General features: G+C 34.2%; 1 protein-coding gene across 6 annotated transcripts; it reads right to left on the bottom strand.

Annotated features, from left to right (window-relative positions):
• Positions 1–532: 532 nt before the first annotated feature.
• On the bottom strand, positions 533–27,091 carry LOC122027192 (mediator of RNA polymerase II transcription subunit 8-like). Of its 6 annotated transcripts, none has more exons than XR_006124306.1 (13): positions 26,826–27,091; positions 26,046–26,170; positions 21,347–21,471; positions 21,064–21,247; positions 20,828–20,935; positions 20,609–20,661; positions 18,943–19,209; positions 17,099–17,155; positions 16,802–17,008; positions 14,263–14,439; positions 14,034–14,087; positions 4,904–4,964; positions 1,045–1,063 (listed from the first exon to the last, which is right to left on the bottom strand). XR_006124306.1 is itself a non-coding variant. In XM_042586102.1 (12 exons), exons 1-12 carry the CDS (start codon positions 27,041–27,043, stop codon positions 891–893), a joined length of 1,632 nt encoding a protein of 543 aa, XP_042442036.1. In that variant the 5' UTR covers positions 27,044–27,091; the 3' UTR covers positions 533–890. The 6 variants fall into 6 exon arrangements, 3 of the variants coding, with proteins under 3 accessions (XP_042442036.1, XP_042442037.1, XP_042442038.1); XR_006124305.1 differs by having other exon boundaries at positions 14,263–14,418; XM_042586102.1 differs by lacking the exon at positions 14,263–14,439 and having other exon boundaries at positions 533–1,063.
• Between the last annotated feature and the right edge of the window lie 687 nt (positions 27,092–27,778).

The following is a 27,778-nucleotide window of genomic DNA, read 5'->3' as shown; positions in this document are numbered from 1 at the left end:
AAAATAAAAATTATTTAAGCTAAGGCCCTTCAATTCTAACATTAAAACTTATATGAAAAATATATGTGCTTAATTCTATGTAAAACTCAATGGAATTTCTTTTTCAATATAATACAACAGGCAGAATAGCAGAGCAGAATTTGAAATAATGACAAAATTTATTTTAAAAACAAAACAAACAGACAAATTTTACAAAATCTAATATTTCATATACCCTGCAACACAATTAGAGAATTTTCAACAATTTGCAGGGCATCTTTTTTGCAACAAAACCGATAAGTAGAATATCGAACTAACTTAATTTGAATGGAAATTTTTACTTGTCCACTCTCAACCAGAAAATTATGAGTGCAAATGCCATTTTAATCACAATGATCTATGACAAAGAGTCATTTTACCATGACATTGAGCACAGTATTCATATGCCAAAGGACAATAGACAAACCTATGCAAGAACTGATCGAGGCGAAAAGAGTTAACTTGAAGTATGTGAAATAAATGAAAGAAATGTAATCAGCAAATTCAGATAAAATAATCAAAAACAAGGAAATATAGTTTCAGCATAGATTATTTCCTCATACAATCCAGTAAAATAGCACCAAACATTTTTTCTAGTAGTGCGAAAACTTTAATAAAACAATGAGGCCTCAGGCTTACAGATAGAATGTGCACAGTTAGACAGGAATTGATAATACAACCTCCAACCAATTAAAAGTAGCATGGCTGATGATTATCGTGAAGAACAAATGGAACAAAAAAAAAAGAAAAATTGCTCCTAGTTAACTGACTTTCTTGGTGATAGCTAGTCGCATCCGTTGGGTAGATAGCAATGGCTACATTATTGGACACTGTTAGCAGACAACAATGTTCAGCCTGATTTGATGCATCATCTACTGTTGATTTTGCTGCTGCTGTGGAAAGTTGGGATTCTGAATTGTATTTGGAAGGTTAACCATCCCAGGCTGCAAGTCATGGGCGTTAGTTGACATGTTTCGAAATCCACCTTGTTGCTGTTGTTGCATTGCCAACATATTAACAGGATTTGAAGGACTCATCCCAAACACTGCAACAAGAAATGAAACTCTGTACTCAAACTGGAAAATATTAGTAAGAAGAAATTAATCAGGAGCATTTAAACTCTTTGGTAGTAAATACATCCATGTTCCCGCTTATCAACTCAACTATCTATACAATTATAAAACAAACACTATCTACAGAAATTAAACAAATGGTTGGTATGATAAAGTTCATCTAAATAAATTAGATAAATGAAATAATGAGAGCCACATACGGCAGGTATGTTAATTCTTATAAGTAATAGATTACTAATCTCCTATCTTAGTCCTACCAATTTCCCAAAGTGTTGCTAACATGCATTTGTCTATACATTCATGTTTGTAAGTGATTTTCATCCAACTTCCTCAAGCACCGATTGCCAACACTAGCACTGTGACATTTAAATAATAAATACGTATCATTGTTAAATGAAAACAGGTAAATCATCTTTAGGATTTGTCTTTACAAATTATTTCCTGAAGGATTTTAAAGATGTTTCCTAACTAGCAATGAAAATAGACTATTTATATGTATTAATTAAACTATTAATTGAGGATGACAATCCCAAACCAGCTCCACAATGCAATAGCCTCACTGGAGGTTATTTCACCAATACTGACCAGATTAAAGGGCCGTGAAAGTTTGAAACCTAAGAAAATTCATCTGCATTGGTGGACACAAGTATTATTCTCACCCTCTCCACAACAAGACCCACCCCATCATCATTGTTACCATTGGCATCATGTTCATGCTTAGTAGGTGAAAACAGACCCGCCCCCACACAATTCAAAAATTGTACACAAAAGTATTTCTAGAATTAAATTGACAGTGATTAAATAAAAGAAGTTTAATGTTATTGTATAGATAATCATTTCTCACCTTATATTGCAAATGATACCAAGATATTGATTTTATCATTTTGTGTTAAAATTGTTAAATCATGATATAGTTTTTATTCTCCATGATTGCACATGAAATATCTGTTTATGTCATTATAAACATTTCTAAACCACTAAATGTCTTTTCTAATAATATTTCGTTACAGAACTTTTATTATGTATGTTACTTTCCCATTGTCATTCATAGTTTTAGTTCGACACGTAAATACAATCAAATACTATTTTGACTTAGACATCAGTATAAATTTGAGCCTACAAGAAATAGATTCATTAATGTGAACTCCCATATTAGACATGGTGGATAGTGTTAGCTAAATGCCTAAAGATGCTAGAAGATACTAGCATGACACATAAATACATCACACACTATTTTGATTTGGATAACAATATAAATTTTTCTTTTGATAATCTAGGTATCCAGTTCTTCGAACCAACTAATCCTGGAGGTGACCGATTCGGCTTATAGAACTTTCCTACCAACCATCAGGTAAAATCTAGAAATGCAAGCGTCTTATTGCCCAGTAACCAACGTCCTAGGTTTATCATCCTACTCTTGTAGTGTGTCATAGCTAGGAATCGAACCGTGGGTACTTGGGAATCGCTAGAACATCGTTGCCACTGCACCGTAGCCGGGGGGCAACAATATAAAGTTGAGCCTACTGGAAATAGATTCATTAATGTGACTTTCCATATTAGACATAGTGGATTCTATCAATCAAATGTCTAAAAGCACCATAAGATATAGTACAACACAAATACAATCAACCACTATTTTGATTTGGACACTAGTATAAAGTTAAGCCTACGGGAAATGGATCCATTAATGTGGATTTCCATGTTATGCATAGTGGATTTTGCCAGCTGAATGTCCAAGGATACCAAAAGATACCAGTACAACACAATTATAACCAAGCACTATTTTGATTTGGATTTGGATCAGTATAAAGTTGAGGATTCATAATATGTGAATTTCCATATTAGACATGGTGGATTCTATCAGCTGAATGTCTATGGGCACCAAAAGACACTAGTACTATGACACATAATTACAACTAAATACTATTTTGATGTGGACACCAATATAAAGTTGAGTCTACAACAAATGGACTTATTTATGCAAATTCCCATATTATATAGATTTTGTCAATTTGAATGTCCGAGGATACCAAAAGATATTAGTACCACACATAAATGCAACCAATAACTATTTTGGTTTGGACTATAGCATAAAGTTCAGTCTACCGAAAAATAGATCCATTAATGTGAATTCCCATATTAAACATGGTGGATTCTATTAGCTGAATGTCTGACACCAAAAGACACTTCCATACCTATTATTCCCTTTCTTGATATTTTCAAACTTTGACTACCCATGATATATGGTAAACTAAATTTACACCTTAATTCTCTGTAAATTTGATCTTGCTAACTATATCCAGTTAATTAGTTGCTTTGGTTATTTGTTCAATTATGCATGATTCATGTACTACTCTTATCATTGTTGTATCTATTACCATCATTATCCATCAGATAACTCATTCTTGATCTGTATTTTTCATGTATGATATTGTATTTACTCTTAGCTTCCACTTGTATCAAAATGTTTCATTTGATTGAAAAGTTGGAATTGCACCATTCAATTATTCAGATCTCGTATGTTTTACTCATAGTTATTAGAATCATACAATTCAAATTTGTTTTAAATTTAGATTTAAAATGATATGTCATACATATGAAATGTAAAAGAATCACTATAATTTAATTCAATATGATTTGATACAAATGGTGTTCATACAATTCTTAAAAAAGAAAGAAAAACCAAGCAAAGATTTGATCTCCACCAATTAAAAGTAAACCTAACCTACAGACTTAAAATTAGATCCAATAGATCAAAAATTAAAACATAGCCATTATTGAAGAAAGAAAGGATGAATTTTATATTATATAATAAATATAAAGAGATTAAAGAGAGTGAAATTTTAGAGTAAGCAATGACATAAATCTTGCCACATGAGGTTGACACCTAATTGTAACCAAGAAGAACAAATCTTGTTGCATTGAGACATGAAGATGATAATGAGGGTAGAATTGATTGAGAATGAGAAGCCTTAAGATGCCAAAGCCATCATCCATTCCTCTCTTCATAAAGCATGATCGTTTTGTCATGTCAAATGCATCTTCCTCTCTTTACATGGTTGTCGCCTTTCTCCTTCATTTTCACCATGTTAATGCCATGGCAACTCCAAAGTCGACCGTGCAAGTGGAGTTAACAATAATTTTCCTATGTTTATATACATTTGAAGGTGAAATATCATATTTCCATTTCATTCTAATTGTTAACAAAATGGAATAAAATAATAGTTTGTTCATTGTTATTCCCATCAATGTATAAAACTATGTATTTCTATTATGAATCAACCTCTATTTGTTCCTTAATAATAATGTTTATTAAATACAACATTATGTCATTTTACATCTTTTAGGATGTAAAAACAATCTCAAATAAAGTAGAAAGTTTTTCAAGCCTATTTATATCAATTTGTAGCCGAACTTATCAGTAACACTTCAATATAATTAGCCAGTTCACTCAAACAGTTGACATTACAAATGTCAAGTATCCTTGAATCTATTACTTGCAGCAAAAATGTGATGAGCTTATCTAACTCACAGAAAACATAATGTGATTCCCATGACACAGTAGAATGGAGAAACTTTATGCTGGTTCAAGCTATTATTTCCAAACAATACTATGATAGATAGTTTGATATTACCTTGGATGTGCAATTTTTCAATAAGAAAAAAGTAAATCAGTCCTAGTAGATCCCAGTTAGATTGCAAAACAATCATAGAATAATGTGCTAACATTCTTCATCCACTTTAGGGAGGAATAAGAATAGTATTTTGGCACCACGAGCATAACATTTTTCATTAAAGCATCTAAAACTTACTCTGATCATTAAACACTTGGGATGGATGATTCCTTTGCAGGTGCCCACCAGTTAGACCAAACTACAAAGACAACAAAGAAAGTAATGAAAACAAGAGAAGATTCCACGTAACTTAAACAAGGCATTACTCATATGCAAAATAGTTTTATGGTTAGACTACTTACAAAGCCTGAACTAGCACAAAAACATTGAAAACTATAATAATTTCTAAAAGGATAGTGACCATGGAATCCACTATCTTTAGAAGGTCTACCAAACAAGGTTCAAGATCTCGAATTGTGCTGAAGTTTCGGTCTTTGATTGAAATGATACTATTTTGATATCAAGTCGATGTTTCAATTCATGGTGTCACTAATGGATTAGAACTGAAGAAACAAAGAAATAAGCATAGGAAGAAGACGTTGGATTTTAAATCTTGTACCATGTCAGGCAAAATTGTTGAAACATATTGATCCTGTCTGAAAGCTACGGAGATGGCGTGCTGGGCCGTTGTCGCTGCTGTTGACTAGGAGAAGATTTGAACGGGAGAAAGGGTTATGAGCTGGAGCAAAAAGGGCTCCCGGTACCCCCTCCTCCGCACACACACGAAAGGGCCAACAAAACATTAGGGTGAGAACTAGGGAAGAGGTCCCTAGCGTAGACACTCCACCCTCAAGTCAGTATAGTGGCCGAGCGGAAAGTGGAAAATGCACAGTAGATGCGTGCGCGTAAGTGAGACGGCTGTAAACGTGTACCTGACCGACAAAGAGAACTCCTTTTATATACCACCTCTCATAACCTCCACAATCATGAGGTGACAGGGAATGTTGGGTGTCGGAAGTTGTCGAGTAAGGGAAGATGTATAGCCAAGGAGATGTACAGTCACCGTCCGAGGAATCTTCCATTACCGTAGCACGGAAAGGATTCTAGCAGAAGCAATGTCTATGCTAGCTTAAATAAACCTATTGTAAGCATAAAATTGATGTATAGATCAGACTTAATCACATTGGTGATAGAAAAAGGCATACTATTAATTGATGAGCCTCGTGAAAAGAAAAAAATTAATTGATGAGCCTCGTGAAAAGAAAAAAAAATTTGAAGGTTATTTCAACCATTGGAACCATCGGTCTCGACAGTTCAAAAGATTTTTTTATATTTTAAATGGTTGAGATTAGTTAATTCCCAAGGTAACAATGTTGAGAAGTGAGAACTATAACCGTCTTGGATGGTTAAGGCAAGATGGTTAAGGTTAAGGGTCCACATTCCTGGAACTGTCGAGCCGGCTGTTGCGAACCATCGGTTCTGAACCATGGTTGAGTCTAATGGAAGGTCTACTATCTTCTCTCTTTCGTATTTTTTCATTTCTATGTTCAACCGAGGCTACACTTCACCATTCACAATAATAGCATTGATATAATTTGTAACTTTTTATTTAGCAATGCATAACCAAGGATAATGTGGAACAATGATATAACATAAACAACAAAAATGATCCCACCAACAAAAGCATTATCATCAATATGAATTATGCACCTAAGTAGAATATGCCCAATGTTTGACCAAAGCTACATGTTTGTCTATGTAAAAATAGGACCAATAAAAGCAATGCATCAGCAATGTATTGATATTTGTGGTTTTGCAGAAAATCTTCTCTTCTATTTCAATAAACTTGCCTCTTTTATATACAAATTACATACTCCTATTTAGGAAATTAAAATCACATAATATCTCCTAATCAATTTCATCTATTATCAAATCAAATCTTCCTAATTATATAATATTAACTCAAATCTAGAATAAATCTGCCTAGATTAGTTCTCCACACTCCTCCTTAATCTAGGCGGTAGACGCTTTCCAACCCAAGGATCTGCTCATCTCACTTAGATTAGGTCTGAACAAGGCTTTGGTAAGGATGTCTGCTTGATGCTTTGATAGAATGTTGAGGGTGATTGACTTATCTTCAATTTTCTTGCTGATGAAATGTCGATCAATTTCCACATATTTGGTAAGATCATGGCGGACAGGATTCCTGGCAATTCGCATAAGATTTGAGTAGGGCTTGATGTTTCAACGTTGAAATCGTTTAGTAGTCGCTTTAGCCATACCCCCTCGCAAATACCTGAGGCTAGTGCTCTAAACTCAGTTTCTGCACTACTAGCTAGTGACCACAGTTTGCTTCTTACTCCGCCATGTTACTAGGTTTCCCATATAAAAAAGCAATATCCCGATGTAGACCTTCTATCATTTAGAGACCCTACTCAATCAACATCAATATATACTTCTATAGATCTGCTACCTGATTTCTTAAACATAAGACTTTTCCCTGGATCTTGCTTCAAATATCTCAATATACGATTCACTGCCTCCATGTGATCAATAAATGGATTACTTAGAAATTGACTCACTCGACACACTGGAAACTTATGTCCGAATGTGTATGAGTTAGGTAGATTAGCTTACCCACTAACCGTTAGTATTGTCCCTTGTCAGCCACTAATTCATCAATTCTAGGCATACGCCTAGTATTGAGATCCATGGGAGTTTCAGTCAGCTTGCACCCATTCATTCCGATTTCACGCAACAGATCAAGTATATATTTGTGTTGGGAAACAGATATGCCCTTGTTGTTTCGTGCCACTTTTATTCCCAAGAAATACTTTAAGTGCCCAAGTCTTTGATATCGAATTCTATGGACATAAGAGACTTGAGTCTTCTAATTTTGTCACCATAATTTCTTGAAAGGGCAATGTCATTAACATACACAATCAAAACTGTGATTTTCCCATCTAGGAAGTACTTAGTGAACAAAGTGTGATCATCTTATGACTGAGAGTATCCATCATTCTTTAAAACTTTTGGGAATCTGTCAATCCATCATTCTTTAAAACTTTTGGAAATCTGTCAAACCATGCTCTCGGTGACTGTTTCAACCCATACAATGCCTTTTTCAGTTTGCATGCTTTTCCTTATGTATCGCTTGTCTCAAGCTGGGATGTCCATATATACTTCTTCAATCAAGTCTCCGTTAAGAAAGACATTTTTAACATCAAGCTGGCGCTGATAATCAATTCCATATGATTGAGTATATCCTTTCACCACTAGGCATGCTTTATACCGATCTATACTCCCATCTACATTTTGTTTAACTGAGAACAATCATCTACATCCCTCAATTTTCTTTGTAGCTTTGTTATCACCCACGTGCCATTCTTTTCTAGTGCATTATATTCCTCGAGAGTCACCTCCTTCCATTTAGGAATTTTAATAGCTTCATCCGCAGAGTTAGAAATACTAATTATGTCTAAAGAGGTCACAAATGCATGAAATGATACTTCACGTAGGAGATGCAATTGAGAAGAGAGTGTTAAGTGCACAATCTTATACCTTTCCTATGTGCAATTGGTAGATTTAATGTAAAATCCAACTGTGAACTAGAATCTGTTGTCTCTTGTTGTGATTCAGGTTCAACTTGGCTTAGGGAATTCTCTTGGCAATGCTAAGATAGTACCAACACTCGATGTTTCATTCTTTCATACACCTGTAGAGTAGGAGGATAAGGAAGGTAACTATCAAGATTTGGAGATGGTGGATCACCAGATTTTGGGGAAGGTTGAATGTAAGACTCAAACGATGATGACCCAAGAAGGGATGTCCACTCCTAATAATGCAATTAACTGGAATTGTTCTCCCTCTGAATTGTAGTATTAGAGTAGTAAGGGATAGTCTCAAAGAATCTAACATCCATAGTGTTGTAGAACTTTTTGGTGACCGGTGAATAACATTTGTATCCCTTTTGGTTAGAGAACTAACCCAGAAAGATACATTTATGAGCCCAAGCATCAAACTTGCCTTGGTATTGAGAATGAATATGCACAAAAGCAATAAGAGTTTGAGAGGAAGGTCAGAGATAAGGGGAGACTGGGGAAACAATTTGTATAGTGTCTGCATTGGAATGCGGTGTCTGAGAACTTGAGAGGGCAGGCGATTTATGAAATATGTAGCAGTGAGGATTGCTTTCTGCCCAAAATGTGGTTGGGGTATTAGCTTAAAACAGTAGGGATCGGGCTACCTCAAGAATGTGGTGACTCTTCCATTCGGCCACACCATGTTGTTGCGATGTGTCAACACAGGAGTTTTGTTAGACAATCCCATGAGATTTGAGATATGAGCCAAGATTAGAATTGAAAAAAATCGTTGGCTTTATCAGTTTTGAGAATTTGAATATCACCTTTAAATTGGTTTTTTATCATGACATGGAAGTTTTGGAAGATGTGCTTGGCCTATGATTTTCTTTCATTAGGAATGTCCAACATAATCTAGTGTGATCATCAACCAATTTTAGGAACCACCTTGAGCCTATGAGACTCGAGGTACGAAATGGTCCTTGGATGTCACCATGAATGAGAGAAAAAGATGTGTGGACTTATATTGTCTACGAGAGTAAGTGTTTCGAGTATGTTTTGCAATTTGACAAACTTCGCACTAAAACAAACTCGGATTTTTATGAATAAAGAGTGAGGGAAACACGTACCTTAAATATGAAAATTGGGGCGACCAAGTCGAATGTGTCATATCATAAAATCACTTTCTTTAATGAACTGACTACTATCGCCACGACATTTGTGACTAATTAAATAGCTTGAAGATAGATAGGCATTAAAGAAGTAAAGGCCTTCACGAAACTCAACACTGTCAACATCTTTCTAGTGCTCACGTCCCAAAACACGAGTTAGAAAGGAATTTAGTCCCATGGTCGAGATCAGCGTTCAAAATTTCGTTCCATGCAGGGCGGAACAGGTGAAACTTATCGTTTCGCCCGCACACCGAAACTGACACCAGGCCAGCGAAGGTTTCGTCGCGTCATCACGTGCGCCAGGAAGAATCGCGCGCACACGAGATAACATGGGTAGCGTCGTCGGAAGTGTCGCGACGTTTCTGGCAGCACTGAAAGTGTCGCGAGACACTTCCGACGTTGCCGGAAGCGTCGCTGGACGCCTCCGGTGCCACCGGAGGTGCCGCCAGACACCTCCGGCACAGTCGAAGGCATTCGCGGGGTCGCGGTCGCGGGCACCTGTGTCCCGGCGCCGGAAGCGTCGCTGAACACCTCTGGTGCCGACGGAGGTGTCGCCGGACGCCTCTGGCGCAGTCGGAGGCATTCGCAGGTTGTGAGCGCGTCACGGTCACTGGCGCAGGTGCGTCACGGGCGCACATGTCCGGGGTTACTGTACAAAATTAACCCTAATTAAATCAAGCAATTCCCACTTAATAGTGATATTTTAAAGAGGCTTTCATAAACCCTAATTAAATTATCCTAATAAAATATAAAAACTATATTTAAAATTTTAAAAAAATTAATAAATTTTATTAAATAATATTCTGAAATTATTTTGTGTTTTAAATTTTATCTAAAAATTTATAAATATTCTAATAAATCAAATTTATATTCTTATATATTTTAATTATTTTATATTTTTTACTATTTTAAATATATATTATTTAAATTATTAATTAAATAAATAAATATTTAATTTTTATGATTATTATATATAAAATAGTATTTTATATTAATTATATAATTATAATTATTTAATCTGGACATTGAAGAACTATAAAGATTATCTAAGCAAAATATTACAAGAACCCTTCAATTTGATTCACGTCACTCCTTTTAGTATTAGTAATGTAACATATTATAATATTATGGTGTATCAATTTTAATTTGAGTTATTAATAGATCAATTTTTTAAAAAAAATATATTTAATTATTTTTTCTAACAATATTAAGTTGTTTAATAATAGAGAACTTATATAAAATCAATATATAACTTATTTTTAAATTATACACAATAAATATATTTATCTAATAATTACTGTATATAAATAAAAAATATTGAAACTATATCGGCACGGCACGATATGATATCGAAATCTCGGCACGGGTCAAGATTTTAAACCTTGGTCGAGATCTTTATTTAATCTACTAACATACACAAGATTACAATCAAGGTCAAGAACAAATAGCATAGACTGTAGAATTAGTGTGCTTGAGAGATGAATGATTCTTGTCCCAACTACTTTAGCACATGTCCCATTTGCTATACGCGCTGATTAGGGTTTGTCACATATTGAAAAAGTAGAGAAAAGTAATCTATCACTCTGAAGCGCTAGAATCCACAATCTAGAAGTGGGTAGATGTGTGCATTGCTGATGGAGGCAATATGTTTCCCTTCTGAGCTTGTTAGAAAATATCAAGTTGTTCAAAAAGGAACCGAGTTATCACACTGCTAGGGATAGCAATTTCATTCGAACTCGATACAGGATTCGATATCCGATCCGAATGAAAGAGGGTATGGAGGAACTATCAATACCCGATACCCGACCCGAATACCCGATTAAATAATATATATACATATATTAAAGAAAATTTTCTTTTTCCAAAAATCAACTTACTATTTTTGTTGATATTAGAAGAAGACTATATAGATATTTAATCTATTTTTTTAATTATATATATATATTTTTAATAGGATGCCAATTTTAATATATTTTTATTGAATAATAATAGTTGGATAAAAAGAAGAAAAATTACACTATAGAAGATATCCGATCCTTTAATGGGTATGAGTATATCCATCGGATATCTTATACCCGATGGGTTTGGGGACGGAGGATATAGAATTCGACCCAAACGCGACCCATTGTCATCCCTACACACTGTGTTGTGGGTGTGAGTACAACATTTCCTTTTGCTTCGTGGTCTCGGGAGGGTTTCCAATCCGTCGGTTTCCCATGAAGCTTCCAACACGTGTCTAGTGTGTCCTTGCTTTCGATAGTAGTCACACCATGGGCGTCCCTTCTTCGGCCGATTGCCATTTGTGTTGTGAGTAGATTCCGGGCAGCTAGAGACTTCAGTTATTTTGAGAGGCTAAATTTTAGGGTTTAGCTGTCCCAACATTACCCGCATGCGGCTTTCTTCCCTTCGAACTTCTGAAACGCCTCCCAGAAACTTGCCAATGGTTTTGTGTCGGCCCCTTACTGCATCAATCCATCATAAACTTAAACACTCTCTTGATCTCCACAAATCTCTTGAAATACATTTAGTCTTCATAACACTTACAGTTAAGGGTGGTTTCAAAGAGATCCGCCTATTGCCAATAGCAAGTGAGAATTGTGAAATAAGTAGTTACTGAATGATTACCTTGATTGAAGTCTTGGAGAGTGATTTCAAAATGAAACAATTCAACAATGTTCTCTTGACCGAAGAAAGTATCATGAACTGCCTCCCATATATCTTAGGCAGTCGTGAATAATAGAAAATTTTCACCGATTTCTACATTTATAGAGTTGATTAGTCATGACATAACAAGGTTGTTTTCGGTCATCAGACTTGATACTTCGGACTACCTATTTCTGGTTCTGGAATACCCAAAAGATAATCATCTTTTCTTCGTCCGCTAATGAATTGTGACCACTGAAGATAATTATGGCCATTTAGTTTGTGAATGGTAATTGAGCCAGAGATAGTTTATGGTAGAGTTAGAAAGTGCAGCATCATGGGGTGATTTGGAGCAGAGTTAACAGTGGAAGAGTTTGTCGGCATCTGATCAGAGTCCAACAAGATTGGTTGTTGTAAATCAACAGAGGTTGAAGAGACGTTCTAGCCCAAAGTTGTCGCCCTGAATGGTATGACAGAATTGGGCTTGTGAACGTCAATAATCCTAGCCTTTCACTAGTAGGAGTTAGAGCAATGAGACAAGTTTGCCTTCACACTAGGGCTGACCTCGAAGATTAGAATCCCCAATGGCTGATAAATATTGAAACCCTAGAGGCAGCTAGGTAGCAAAAGGACGGTAGCTTTGATACCATGTGGTATTGCAGAAAATCTTCTCTTTTCTATTTCAATAATATTGCCCCTTTTATATACAAATTACATACTCCTATTTAAGGAATTAAAATCACATAATATGTCATAATCAATTATAGCTATTATCAAATCAAATCTTCCTACAATATTTTTGTCAAATCACATTTGATCCATGTTACACTCAAACTATTAAAATTGTTTTTTTAGTGGAATATTCATTATTCTGGGATAAACTGAAGAGTCTAGATAATCCAATGGGGGAAATTGACACCACTGGATTTTTTTTCTCAAAACAAAAAGTTATTATATACATTAATAATTATTTTTAATATATAATTTATTTTACATAATAAATTATATGAAACTTATGCTAAGTTCTGATCCCTCTTGCTAAAGTTTTATCCGTCTCTTGCTTGGGATTGTCACATGTAACTCTGGATGTTTACCATGGATCCCCGCCATGGCCTTACCAATGTCCTACACCCTATGCCAGAATCTGCAACGTAGCTTCTCCCTATGATAGCATGGCTTCATCGATCGTTGCCCTTCCATTGTAAGCAGCATACCTATTAGATTGTTGTTTCCAACCTTCATCCTCTATTACCCATATTGTCACCAACATCACCTCAATCAGCTGAACTTTGTCAATCACCCTATTTTGTATCCCTTAATCCCTTAGTCATGTGTTGCAACAACAGTGACTCCTCAATTGTTCTCCTTTTCCTCCAACAATTATGCTCTTTTATATTAGCAGGGTCTCCTGCTAATATAATATTTATTTTATATTTGCAGAAGTTATTTCTTACTCTACCTTATTGGCTGTACTCAAACAATTGTCTAGCTAGATCACTCTTTGGAGCCAACCCAAATACAAATGAAACAAGTATTGACTCAAAGCTAGGCAATACTAATCCAGTTAAGGACAGAAAATAGCAAAGGCTAAGCACCTTAATTTGGTAGATGTCACATGTAATCATATTAGTCAGGCCTACGAAGGAAGGTTAATAAATAGCAAAAAGGCCGAGCACCTTAATTTGGTAGATGCCACATGTAATCATATTAGTCAGGCCTACAACCGAGTACCACAAGCATGACAAATTTCACATATAGAATACATATTTTAACTAATTAGTCTTATGTGCTGACCACATTCAATCCTGTAAAAAGCATTTTGTAACATATTGTTATAATATATCATCAATACCGCTAATATATAGATAACTTAAAAAGATAGCAAAAATTCAAAATGTTAAAGAAATTTTTTGAGGATAGCTATGCAGTGTATACCTGCATCCGTGGCAAACGTGATTGAGATTGCATCGAAGCTGACATGCTTGAAATCTGAGATAAAGATGACAAAATCTTAGGAACTGATATCAGAGCATCTATTCTATTCAAAACTTTCAAGTAACTCCTGCAACAATAAAAGAATTTCAACTTTATATCTAAGTGAAGGGGCATGTTGGTGCAAGTATAAGGCCTGATTAGATTTTTTGCATGTAAATATAAATGGAACCTGATCCAGCCTGGAAGATCCCAAATTTTCAGGCTGAGGTTTTTGAACCAATTGGATCTGATGTCAGAACCCCAATGTTTGTGTTTCTCCTGTATTCTTACTCCAGCAATTGTTGAATTCTCATCAGCAAGAGCTCAATTGAAATTAAAAGATAACCTTCACCAAAAACATAGCTCACTGCGTGTAACATAGCTTAGAATTGTTGAAATTTTGTATTAGCAGTCATCCTATATTCAAGCATCTAATAAAGCAAAAAGTTGGCAGGAATATCGAGGCATTTTAAAGGTTGGGCAATTCCTGTACAAAATTTTTCTCCCTGATGAGGGTTTCAAAAAGAGTTAATGTACAGAATCTACCCTTCACAGAAAGACTACATTTATGACCTAAACCTGGCCATTCAGATCATGCAATAGTTTCATTAAACCTGTAGGCCAGATATCCATTAAGTGGGAACTAAACCCACTCCCACACTTGTTCTCCCATATCCCCAGTGAAAACCCAAATCGCCCCAATCTACCTCCCTCTTCATCCTTGTGTTTCAACTCCATGCAGAAGCAGTGCCCAAAGGTTTCCACAGCAACAAGGAAGAGGGCTTTTCCACAGCAGTGCCAATTTAAGATACAGTTTTGTGCATGAGAAATAGGGCTTTGGAACTACTGTGACACTTGCAAGCAGTGATATAGGATCTCAAGATCCTCTTTCATCTCCTATTAATCAGATCAACTCTCATTGTTATCATCTTATTCTTATCAATTAGAAACTTGCATCCTTGATGTTATGCCTACTTGAGAAGGAAACCCAAATAGAGGGAAAACAATTATTTCCCTTGTCTACTTAGGTGTAATATAAAAAGTGAGGAAAAAGAAAGAATTAGTTTGGCTCTCTTTACCCACTTTTGGTTCCTTCCAAAAGTGGATGGAAGAGGGGAGAAAGAGTAGATACAAATTGAAAAGACCAGTTTAACCTTATATGCATTGGGAATGACAAAATAAAAGGGCGAGAATTTTCTTGTTCTCTTCTTTACTCCCTTCCATCCATTCATGAAACTTCTAATTTGGCTGTGTACTGAAAGTCTTATCCCTCAAACAATGGCAACATTTGTTTGTGTTGAGTTAACCCTTTTCAATTATAAAGTCCAAGGGTGCTTCGAGAAAGTTTTGGTGGCAAGATGAGTGATACATCCTCTACGGACGCAAGGAAAATGGATATAGAAGATGTTTGGGAGTTTTGGTGGGATTTTGGGAAACTTTTTTCTTGTGTTGTTGAGCCAGACATTAGCTGTATGGTTATGAACAGAAGCTATTGAAGAGTGTTTCCCAGTTGTGATGATCTCAAACATGCCTAATGGTGTATCCCTATCCTAAGGAATGAGAGTTTAACCAATCTACCCAATTTAGAATGAGTTCCCAACCATTTTATAGACAAGACACATCAAGAGAGGAGTTTAAGGGATGAACATGAGTGTGGCCAGAATAATCACCATTAATACCCTACTCAATGAGGAGGAACCCTATTTCACCTTTTTAAATCATAAATGCTTGTGTTGAATCAAAATATGTTTGCTTCTAAAAATATTCTTTGCGCATACACATTGTGTTAGATTGTGTGCGCGTGATAATGTTTGGTTATATGAACGTTCCATAGACCTTAAATTATGCTCTTGATAGTTATTAGATGATCCATTTATACATGTCATGCTTACCTAGCTTAGGTAATCTCTATGAGAAATATTACCATAAGTGATATTGGAGTTAAATTATAGATGAATATAATAAATCTGTGTGGAGAAATATCAGCATTATGTAATCATGATACTTATTGTAATGATTTCTATGAACCTTATGTTACCTGGTTCGTAGAGACGCAAGAGTTATGCTACTATTATGTGAAGATAATATACGACCATGCGATAATATTGTAATGATTACTATTGGCCTCGTGTTAGCTTGTTGGCAGATATATGAGCATTATGCCAGAAGCACACTCAATTAGTCCTGATGAGTGTGCATTTTCGAACTAATAGTGAGGCAATCATGCACATGCTTGAGTAAGCAGTGTAATAGTCTACATAGTGTCATTCACAAGTAACATAATCTAAGATAATAAAATGTGAAGAAGTGGCCTTAACACACTTCATGCATAGAGTTATTTGTGATATCCTATTATAAAATTAATTATCTTCTTGCTGCGTACTATCGCATTCCTACCCAGCTTTTTCTAGTGAACCCTTATTTGTTTTTGCCTCCAGATCATCCCCAAGCAAGTGCTAGGATGAGTTATTAGATGCTCTAAGACGTAAATGTTGCTAGGATTTTGGAGCTTTCTTTGGTTGAACTTTTATAGTTGAATTCTCAAGTTTTATTCTATTGCTTCACTTTTTTATCTTTAGTATTTTGTGGTATTGTTGTTCTGGTATCTATTAGTATGTTAACAAATGTACTTTTTCTTGCATTAAATCTTTATATTAATTATGTGTTTAGATCAACCACCCAAATAAAAGGAATAAAAAATACAGCATATGCTTGCTAAGATAATTCACCATTTGAGAGTTTGGTGAAGCTTGAGCAGCACTGAACAAAGCATTGCTGCTAGATCCTAACTGGTTTATGTTGTTCCTATGTTGACCTCCTTGGTTAATTTGATTTTGTAAAATATTATAAGACATGTGTGATGTTTGCAATTGTCCATTCTGAAATTGCTGCTGCAACATAGGATGAGAATATGACATCTGATGCTGTCCAGCAATCTACAGATGAAACACTTTTGCATTATGATGGCTTCTAATATGCATCAACAAGATTAATATTTACAAGAGAACAAGTTTTATGGGATGCACCTGTTGAAGCTTTTGCTGAGTTTGGCCTGTTATATCGTGCAGCTGGGATATTGAGCGCTGAATAAAGGTATTATAGTCAATATCCAACAAAATTGCAGAATTCAAGAAAAATGAATATCAACCAAGCAACCCAAGTAAAAAGATAGAAAGAAAAGTGTAATAGCTCAAAGTGAAACTTGAAACTGGTGAGATGAAATGAATTCATGTGAACATATATGACTTGTTAAAAGTACAAAACCTGGATACAATTTTGTAAAAGCATAAAATGGGTTTGCGTGCATGTTTTTGCATGCTTTGATGAGTATAAAAAAAATTCTGATATGTTTTTCTAATATAAAATTTCAATTGGTTTGGCCTCAAAATTTTGAATATTAAAAAAAAAGGAAAAGATTTTCAAAAATTCCTTGTTTTCCAATTCCATGGCATAATTTTGGCTATAATTACCCATGCATTTTTTATGGTGCACAAATAACATAGCATGTAAAAATAGTGTAATGACCAAGTGCAAACTTTCTTGATCGATATTCTTCTAGTGTCATGAGATAAAGGTTCGAAATCTCGAATCGTGAGCCATGCAGTGATTCGATCTTTGATAGAACAACATTGTTTTGGTGTTGTGCCGATGTTCCGACATACAATGCCGATGGCGAATTGTTGGTAGAAGAAGGAAAGAAATGAAGAATAAATATATAAACTATATAACCAATTTCAATTTCAATGTTCACTTTTTAACTACAATGCAACAATTTTATCATTATCGTATATGAGAACAAGGTATAAAAAAATAACATCATGTTGATTTTAGTATGTCAAAGGGTATTACATTATTGACATAAAATGATACTCGTTGACATTATTGGCACAACAACATAGGAGATATTGTCTCGATGCTGAGTAACATCGAGTTTCGGTAATTTATCATAATAGTATCTTTTGACAAGTTCGCTCGCTACCACACGAGATTTCAAACCATGTATAAGACCAATTCAATCATGGTGATTTGGTTCTAGTGATGCTTCAAGTTAATGGAGAATATTCTTGAATGCAACATTAGATCTAGGAATTTAAAATAGGCCTAGCAAAAGCATAAGATCTAATTGCCAAAGTAGATTTCTATAGACATTTTAGTGCCAGCCAATGATGCAGTTGAGATGTGATAATATTTTGGCACTTATCTATCACAGTAGAGTCGTTTTTCTTTTTATTTGTTTAAGGTGAGAAACTTGCTTTATAATTCTTTAGCACTGACCTCACATTAACAAACCCATACATAAATATCATGTGTATCAAACTCTGAATATTGTGTAAGTTATCTTTGGAAGGCTTTGGTTGTTTAACTATGCAACAATCATATGTTACCCACTCAACCAACTAATGGCAATCAACATTAGAAAGAGATGTTCTAGACTTCTAGTACAAGGAAAACCAAGAGGAAAGAGTTATAGAACAGTACAATCAAAGTCCCTAAGATCAAGACAGAAATGTGCTATAGGTAATAGGATAAGGATTAGTGATATCTCATTTTCACTGGATCATATTGGTGAGATCAAATTAATGAGTTATAGAGTGGTAGAATCAAGGCCCATAAGATCAATACAGGAATGCACTAGAGGATATAGGATAAGGATTCGTGACATCACATATTCACTGGATCATATTAGCAGGTATTGAATTAATGGGATTTTGAATGACCTCTATTACTTTGACTCTTCGTACCCCTCCGTACCCATGTCAAATACCATAAATCGACCAAAGCTAAATGGACATCCATTATATGTATTGACCACAGAAATGATCCCCCTATTGTTAAATATAAAAGGAGAGAACAAAAGCTTTTAAATTACCTGGCCTAGAACTCCTGTAATAGAAGATTGCCGCAATTGCTGTTGCAGCAGAAGCTGTTGTTGATGTGTTAATTGCATAATCTTTTGTCTCTGTTGCTGTTGCCGTTGTGCCTGTTGCTGTGGTGACGGGGTATTCATAATGTTTGGATCAGATCTAGGTGAATTAGCATATGCCATTGGAGGTGTTGATGGATTATCAAAAGCAGTAGCATTGGATGGCGATGGAACAGATCTTCCAATCAACTGTCCTCCAGGTGTCTGTAGCATCTAAAAACAGAAATGGCATAGAAGAAAGAATTTGTTAGAAAATGATTCTAGATCCAGAAACATATTAAGAGATTAAAAGAAAACACCATGAAGAGATCAACATAAGTTCTTTAGAATATATGTACATAGCGGCTAAGACCTGCTTTGGTTCATCAGTACATCAAATTCAAATACAGAGATGAGCAATCTATGCTAAACGAGTTTCATACTGATTACTAGTGCCAATGTTTAGCTTTCTAAACTACGTCCATAATCATCATTGATCCATAAGTTATTTCTACCAATATGTCAAAGTTCTATTTTAAGGTTTATTAGTACTTTTGAACACTAATGTATCTCAAAATGGAGTAGTTAAGGTAAAATAAACAGTTCTGGAGGGCTAATTGTTAGATATTTATGGAATTTTCATATTGAAAAAGAAACTTGTTGTCCTTTTATCTTTCTAAATTCTAACATATAGTAAACTTCTCCAAGCAATAGGTTGTATATTAATATGATGAGTAACTAAAATAAAGAAAGAAATTATTGAGACCATTAGATTTTAATTTGAGCTCAAAACTATGGAAGGAAAAGAGAAACTCATAAAACCACAAATCTTGTTTGTTTCTATGTCAAAGATATTACCACCGAGTATACTTGGTGGTTATAACTTGTGGCAATTACTTAATTTAGTATAAATTAAGAAACAGTAAGTTGAACTTGTTATACTACTTCCTCTAATTGTTTGTCTATTCTCCATCCCCCTCCTAATTATTAAGTACAACTATGCTACATTTAAAATAAGTATCCATATCACACGAGAGAAAGGCATGAGCCTTGTAGACAACAAAAGAAATTATGAGAAAGACAGATTTAAGTAATGCATAAATGCACAAAAAGGAATCTTCAAATCTTACAAGTAACTCCAGAAATTGATCACAGATTTGTTTAAAATTAGAGAGCTGCAAGATCTTTTTAACTAAATTTTGTCATAGAACCACTTCTAGCTGTTTATTCATTGTAATTTGAAGTTCTTTACTGTTCATCTTCATTTCACAATTAGTTAATCTCCTTATGTGCAACAAGATAAGTGTTAAAATTATGGAGTCCAAATATTTCTATACAGAAATATATGACAAAGACACTATTTTGAAAAAGCAGAACCATCCATTGATAAAGATATATAACTTATAAATAAATCCCTCTCTCTCTTTTCTACACACACACACATTTAGCAAATACAACAACCAAGCATAATCCCACTAGACGGGGTTGACTATATACATTTAGCAAATACAATAAAAATATCAACACCATGCCCTATGAATACCAAATACCTTTAATCAATAAATTAAAAAAAAAAAAGGGTTATATCTCTATTTGGGAACTTAAAATTTACCAAACCTATTAGAATATTGACCTGCAGTACTTCTCGAGTAGATGAAAATGCAGGAGTATTTTTCTCACAAGAACCTGCATAGAAGCAGTAAAATAGTATGCTTAAACAACATAATCTCAACAAACAGAATACAAGCTTAAAGCCATCCCTCAACATAATCTCAGCAATAAACTCTCATCTTACATGCATGATCAAGAATCAAAAAAGTCTTGCAAATAACAACTGATAAGTGTTAAATACCAGAATTATCAGCCAAATTCTGTGCACCATCACCAAATGAAAGCACATCTGCCAAATGGCTAGGAAGAGAAGTTGGGAGTTGCCTCTGATCAAATGGAATTCTTAACCCTACATAGATTCTTTGAATAAGGTGCATATAAAGTAGGAATGATGAAATGGTTATAATATATTGTAGATTTGGTCTTTTGCATTAAGTTAGAAGCTTACTTAGTAAAAAAAAAATGAAATTTAAATACCTTCACCCAAATTCACAGCTGCTCTTAGTAAATTTTCTTGCTCCTGAATTTTTGCAGCTTGAACCTTATCCAAAGTTGGAACAAGTGTTGATCCTGGATGTGATCCCAATCCATAAGTTTTACGACAATCAGATATAACCGTCTCTGCAGCTTCACAAGCTGCTCCAATCATGTCAATTCTAGCCTGTTATATGCAAGCAGAATATTTGTACAAAAGCAATGCAGACATATAATTGGGATATCAATAAAACAAAAATTGTTCTGTTTTCAACCTTTATATCACCTTCAGTTTCTCAATTTGTATGTGTACAGGGTGACCAGATATTCCATATAATAATTGCTCTCTTTTTGCAATATCCTCAGCTTCCATCTCTGGAAACAACTTTGATGACAGCATTACAGGTAACACTGAGATGATTTGTCACATGTCAACAGCAACTCAAAGATACTGTACCAAAATTTTGAAAGAAGATGCAAGATAGAGAAATAAGGAAGATTCTAAGGCTAAGAAACATGGAGAAGCATTTGAACAAAGAGGCAATGTTATGCTTGTCTCGTAGAAAACGGAGCTAATCCATGTTTATGGGCCATCTTACTAGAGAGACTCCATGACTGCATTCCATAACAGTATTAATCTTTGGGTTTGACCACTTCATCTAACAAAACGAAACAAAATACACCTTAGCAATAAACTCATGACCTCCCTCTTTGGATATATGCAACATCATATACCTATTCATACCATCACTACCATCATTTGTTTATCTTACATGGAGTATCCTGTACCACTCATATCGTCACCGCCAATTGTCAAGTACTTTTTGCAGAAAGGGGAGCCAATACAAGTGTCTATGTACTATGTGCCTACTTTCCAAAAAGAAAGAGAAAAAAAACCTCCTTGATTGCATTCAATATCCATACTGAACTATGTGCCTTGAAACTTATCTAGTCTGCTGAAATGTAACAGAATATACCAATTTCTCCCTCTTATGATATACGAAGTTTCCTGTACCTGCTCGTACCACCATAACCATCATATGCTTTGCTGTTTGTTTTACATGAAGAAATATATACCTGCACATACCACCACCACCATGTGCATTGTTATTTAACTTATATAAGGTGTTCTGTGTGTGAAAATTGTCAATGTTAATATCCAATTTTGGATCAGCTAAATGCATTCTATTCCTACATTGAACTTTAAATAAACAATATCTTTCTCTTTGGTTTCCCTCTACCTCTCACACATTTAATTGTAGTCCACTAAACTTGTCTAACTATAGAATTGATTGGTCATCTTCAAAACACATTCATATCATTGTAATTTATTCTCATGTTTTAACATTTATTGGAGCAATATCTAATTTCTCCTACATAACATTTTTTATTTTACCTTTTCAAATAGTTTCACATATCCATCACAAAACAAATATCGCATGAAAGAAAATAATTTGAAGAAAATAAATTGAAGATAAATTTCAGATTGGTTCATCTGCAATAAAAAGGAAAGAAATTGAAAGTCTTCAAGATTAGAAAGTATTAAAGATTTGCACATCTGCAATAAAAGAACAAAATTGAAAATCTTCAAGAGGAAATATTCAAGATTGACACATCTGCAACAAATAGAAATAAATTGGAAAATATTAAAGATTAGTGCATTTGTAATATATCAAGAATTTGATTTTTGTGATTTGATAATTAATATTTTTTATTTTGGTAATAAATCATTCTTCTCTTCATCCATTTGTTCCTAGTTCCTCGGTGGTTCGACGGTTCGATTTTGGTGTTATGTCAATTGGTATCAGAGCCGAACCCCGGTGGTTTGGTTTCAATACTAGTTATCTCCATTATCCATCATCCTCAAACTTTAGCTTCACCCTTATCCATGACTTATTCACAATTTGAGACCTTATTTGTTCATCCTTGCATATCTACTTTCATATTTACCTTTTAGAGTTTTCCACCTTCATCATTATTTCTTTATTTTCATCTGTTCTTGTGCCCTATCATCATCTTCGTGCATCATCATTTTTTCATCATTGTGCATCGTTGGCTTCACCATTGAAGATTGAAGAGAGAAAGAAAGTGAGAAAAAAAAAGAGAGAGAAAGGGGAGGATTGTTGTAAAAAAAAAAATAGCATAGTAAATTCGTGTTATTCCCCTTGCATTGGCACGAGAACTTATGGCAGCACTATAAAGATTTGTCGACTTCATCTTGTTATTTTCAGTCACATGCTCCCTCCAAGGCAATCACCATCACTAGCTCATCACAATGGCAATGACCATTGTGCATCGGCTTGCAAACAACACACTGACAAAACCAAGAGCTGACAGAATTTCTAAAAAGAATTAATTGTGTTCTCCCATTTTAGTTTGTAAGAAAATGGTTGTCTCTTTTAGATTCAACAAAGTGCAGAGATTGAGTAACTGCATTCATTGGTCTAGATCAAAACTCGAACAACTTCAACATCAAATAAAATATTTCTTATTTTGTTTGGTCATCATCCATCAAATAAAATACTTCCTATTTTGTTTAGCCATCATTTATCAAAACAATATCATGATCAATTTAGTTACTTTACTTGCATGTTAGCATGTCATATTCTCCTACATCTCAGTTAATTCATCATATTATGTTATCATCATTATGGGTTAATATTTGAATTAACTTGATGAGAGAAAACATAATACCTACCACCAATATATGCGAGATTTAAACTTAGAAACATGAGATATCAACCAATTATACTCATGTGAATGATGAGCTTGATAAATATAAGGGTTATTCTTCTGACACTACTGCCCAATTTAGGAATGACGCCTATGTCTAAAAAAGAGTCTCAGTATTTTTGTGAATTATGTGTTAGAACAGATGTCCCCTACATTTGATGGGACTACGGACTCCAATGTATTTCTTGATTGGTTACACACCATTGAAAATTATTTTGTCCAACATAATTTTCCCTCCACTGAACGTGTATGATTTGCCAAATTGACACCCATTAGACATGCCAAAACTTATTTGTGATGTGTCCAAAACATTAGAGAACAAGACGGACATAAACCCATCACATATTAGCACAAAATGAAAAGACAATTAATGAAAAGATATGTCCCACTAAACTTCAAGAAACGATTGTCTAACAAATATGTAAAAACAAAATAACCTTCCTTAAGAGAATTGAACTTGAAGATATCACCCAAAGACCTTAGTTCTCTTACAATCCATGAATTTGCCATTAAAATAAAAGAAGCGTATTCAAACAAACCTCTTCACAACCTAACCTTAGAGAAATCCTCTAAAAACATTTTAGAAGAATCCTCCAATGATATTTTGAACAGGCCCTTCAATGATGCGATATTAGAAGAACCTCTTATTGACTTGACTTCTTTGGAGTCCAATTGACCAAATACTCACCATGACTTTTAAGTCACATAATATAATGCAATCATGTTATATGGAGAAGCCAAAAAGAAACTAAACACAATAAGCATCATGATTTAGTAAGGCAAGATGACAGTTTAAAAAATTACAAATCACTTAGTACGATCCCTTCCATATTTACTTTTATCTTTGATGCTTGTCCACCAATTGAATTAAATGTGTTATTTTCTTCTATCTACGAAACCCAGAACTCCACTTTGAATATTAGAAATATATTTATTGATACAATGATAGAAATTGTACTTAGTAATGATTAGTATAAAATATTTAATAATACGGTAAATTTTCATATTACATTTTAGTTCAAATTTCTCCATCAAATCTACATTGGATGTATTCATACCATACATATCTTCTTTATTTGGGTCACACTGTGAGAAAAATTGATTGCAATGTTGGTTCATTTAACTTTGCAATCTATTTAAACACAAGTTCAATTTTTAAATATGAGGATATGTTAATTTTCTTGGAAAAGTTCGAGCATTCATCTTCGTATGTTGATTTTGTTACAGATTTTGAGGAATCATCATCATCATTAATGCCTTCATGCCACATTTTAATGAAGGCATAAATATTATTCTCACCGTACAACAAACTCAAATTTTTTTCTTACTCGTTGGAAAGGAGTACCAAAAGGAATATTTCAAAGTCAAAGTGCAAAAAGATAAACAAAGTGCATCAATTTCTTTCTCATTAGAAAGGATGTCCAAAGAAGAAAAATAATAAAAAGACATTACTTAACAGAGTTATTCAAACAATTGTTCCTCATACTTGGAAACGAAGATCTAAAAAGAGCAATCGACAACTCGTCAAGAGTCAAGTTTTACTCAATGGGAGAAAATAGTGCAAACAAGGAAAAGAATAATACAAACAAAGAAACAAAGAAAATAATTTTGAAGAAAATAAATTGAAGATAAATTTCAAATTGGTTCATCTGCAATAAAAAGAAAGAAATTGAAAGCCTTCAAAATTAGAAAGTATTAAAGATTTGCACACCTACAATAAAAGCAAAGAATAGAAATTCTTCAAAAATAGGAAATATTCAAGTTTGGTGCATCTGCAATAAATGAAAAATATTCAAAATTAATGCATCTGTAATAAATCAAAATTGATTTTTATTATTTGGTAATTAATATTTTATATTTTGGTAATAAATAGGGAATAATTATAATCCCTGATAAATTAGCCTATTTTCTTTATTCAAAATATTTATTTCTATATTTATTGTTAAGTTGAGTCTATAAAAGGAGTCCAGAGTCTTGTAATTTAATCATCTTAAAATTAATATTATTTTCAATTTGACTTCTCTCTGTGAGATTATCGATTCATTTACAATAATGACAATTTCCTGTCATGCAATAAAAAAAACCAGAAGTAGGGTTACCAACGTAATAGACATTATACAACATAAAAGTAATTAACAAGATAAGTTTCTTTACGAAATAATCATTTATTAAAAAATAAAACCTTCACAAATTAGGTTGAAAACTTCAGTTCATTTTACAGAACATAAAAGGTGATGTATATCTGATCTTACCTGTTGCATTTTCAGCATTTATATTTCTTGGGAAGATCACGAATGCCTTAGACACATTCTTAATGTCCTCCACTATGTTGAAGAGTTGCATGCTCACCATTGAGAATTGTCCAAGTGCATCTCGCCTGCAATGTGTACGGCCCTTTATCACATCACCAATCCTTTAAAAATCACTACGAGATTGGAGATTTATAGGATTCGTTTTTTCATGACTCAAGCAAACAGCCCGCAATATTATGCATATATCTGAATATCTCCAATAGATATAGCTAAGGGATGTTAATACAGTTGGCTCCAACATTAATTTCTAGAGCAGACAATATTTATCTATGCACACCCAGCATTCTTCGAGGTAAAAACCGCTTTTGAACCTCCTATAGTGAATAAACAGAAACACTGTTGTACACATGAGGATACTCTTTATCTGTTCCAAAATAGCGTACACTGCATATCAAAGTTCTCGAATAACAAAAGACAAGGAACCTGGTAAGAAAAGATATGTGAATGAACGCTGAAAAAAAGTGATATTTGGCATTTACTTAGATTGGAAATCAGAATTGATTACTAGAGTTCTCATTCATACATCTGAATTATGGAATTGACGTGAAAGGATGTATGGTTTTGTTATCACGAGATTACGAATAGGAATCAAACATTCGGTGCCTCTGGGAAAACATCGGTAACCGAGCAACGAATGAAAACATGGAAAAGCGAAACCCTAGGAAGAGATTTTCAATAAAGAAAAGAATGCAGGTCGGCTATCACGGAAAGAAAACTTACCATTTGATGGTGGAATTGGAACGGGCGAAAGCATCTAAATCCTCGAGAATGTGAGAGACAGCTTTGTAGAGAGCAAGCGCGCGGATCTTCACCGACTCAAGGTGCAGTTGCTGTTCGACCACTGGATTGAGCCTCTCGACGTGCGGCGGAGCAACCGCTTCGACCGCGGGCGAAGGCACTGGCCCTTTGGCGGCCGCCACTGCGCCACCCACGTCCATTGCCGCTGCACAACACAACGGCAACAGGGAGATCGCTTACGTCACCCTCCCTGAGAAAAATATTCCTAGCTTCATATAAACATTAAAAAAAATGGCAAATTTCTCAAACCAGCCCCTGAATTCTTACCATTTTTCCGTAACCGCACGCCCCAAATTCTAACAGCTTAAACCACCTTCTCTTTTTACGTTTTCAAAATATCTTTAGTTTCATAAGGTTTTATATTTTTTAATATTTTAGAATTGAAATTTTATCAATAAAAGTATCTCTACATTTATAAGAAAAATAAATTAATTAACCAGGCTAGGCTGATAACATAGAGTCTAAGATAATTGATCAGATTCTATAAAAAAAATTTATCGATCAAATAAATTAGAAAGTATTTATGATGGATAGTATAGAAGTTCAATATTTTTTAATTGTAAGTTTTATTTAGAAGAAAAATCTCTATAAATATAATGTAGTTAGATGCTTGAAAAATAATTGAATATTTTTACCATTATCATTGTACCATACCTGGAGGCATCTCTACATTTATAAGAGATATCTATTTGTCTGTTTTATTTTTTTAAAATTAAAATACATTATTTTCAATTATCAAATTATTTTGACTACACTTTTTAAGAGTTATGCTGAAATTAGCACCATGGTTATTTAACAAATGTTTAGTGTATATTATAACAAAGGTGAATACGCTCGCTCCGACGGATATAGAGTTGATAAGAGGGCTCAAACGT

Source organism: Zingiber officinale, chromosome 10A, assembly GCF_018446385.1.
Source record: "Zingiber officinale cultivar Zhangliang chromosome 10A, Zo_v1.1, whole genome shotgun sequence".
Classification (NCBI taxonomy): Eukaryota; Viridiplantae; Streptophyta; class Magnoliopsida; order Zingiberales; family Zingiberaceae; genus Zingiber; species Zingiber officinale.
Note: the sequence above shows the minus strand (reverse complement) of the source record. Positions and strands in the feature narration are given on the sequence as shown.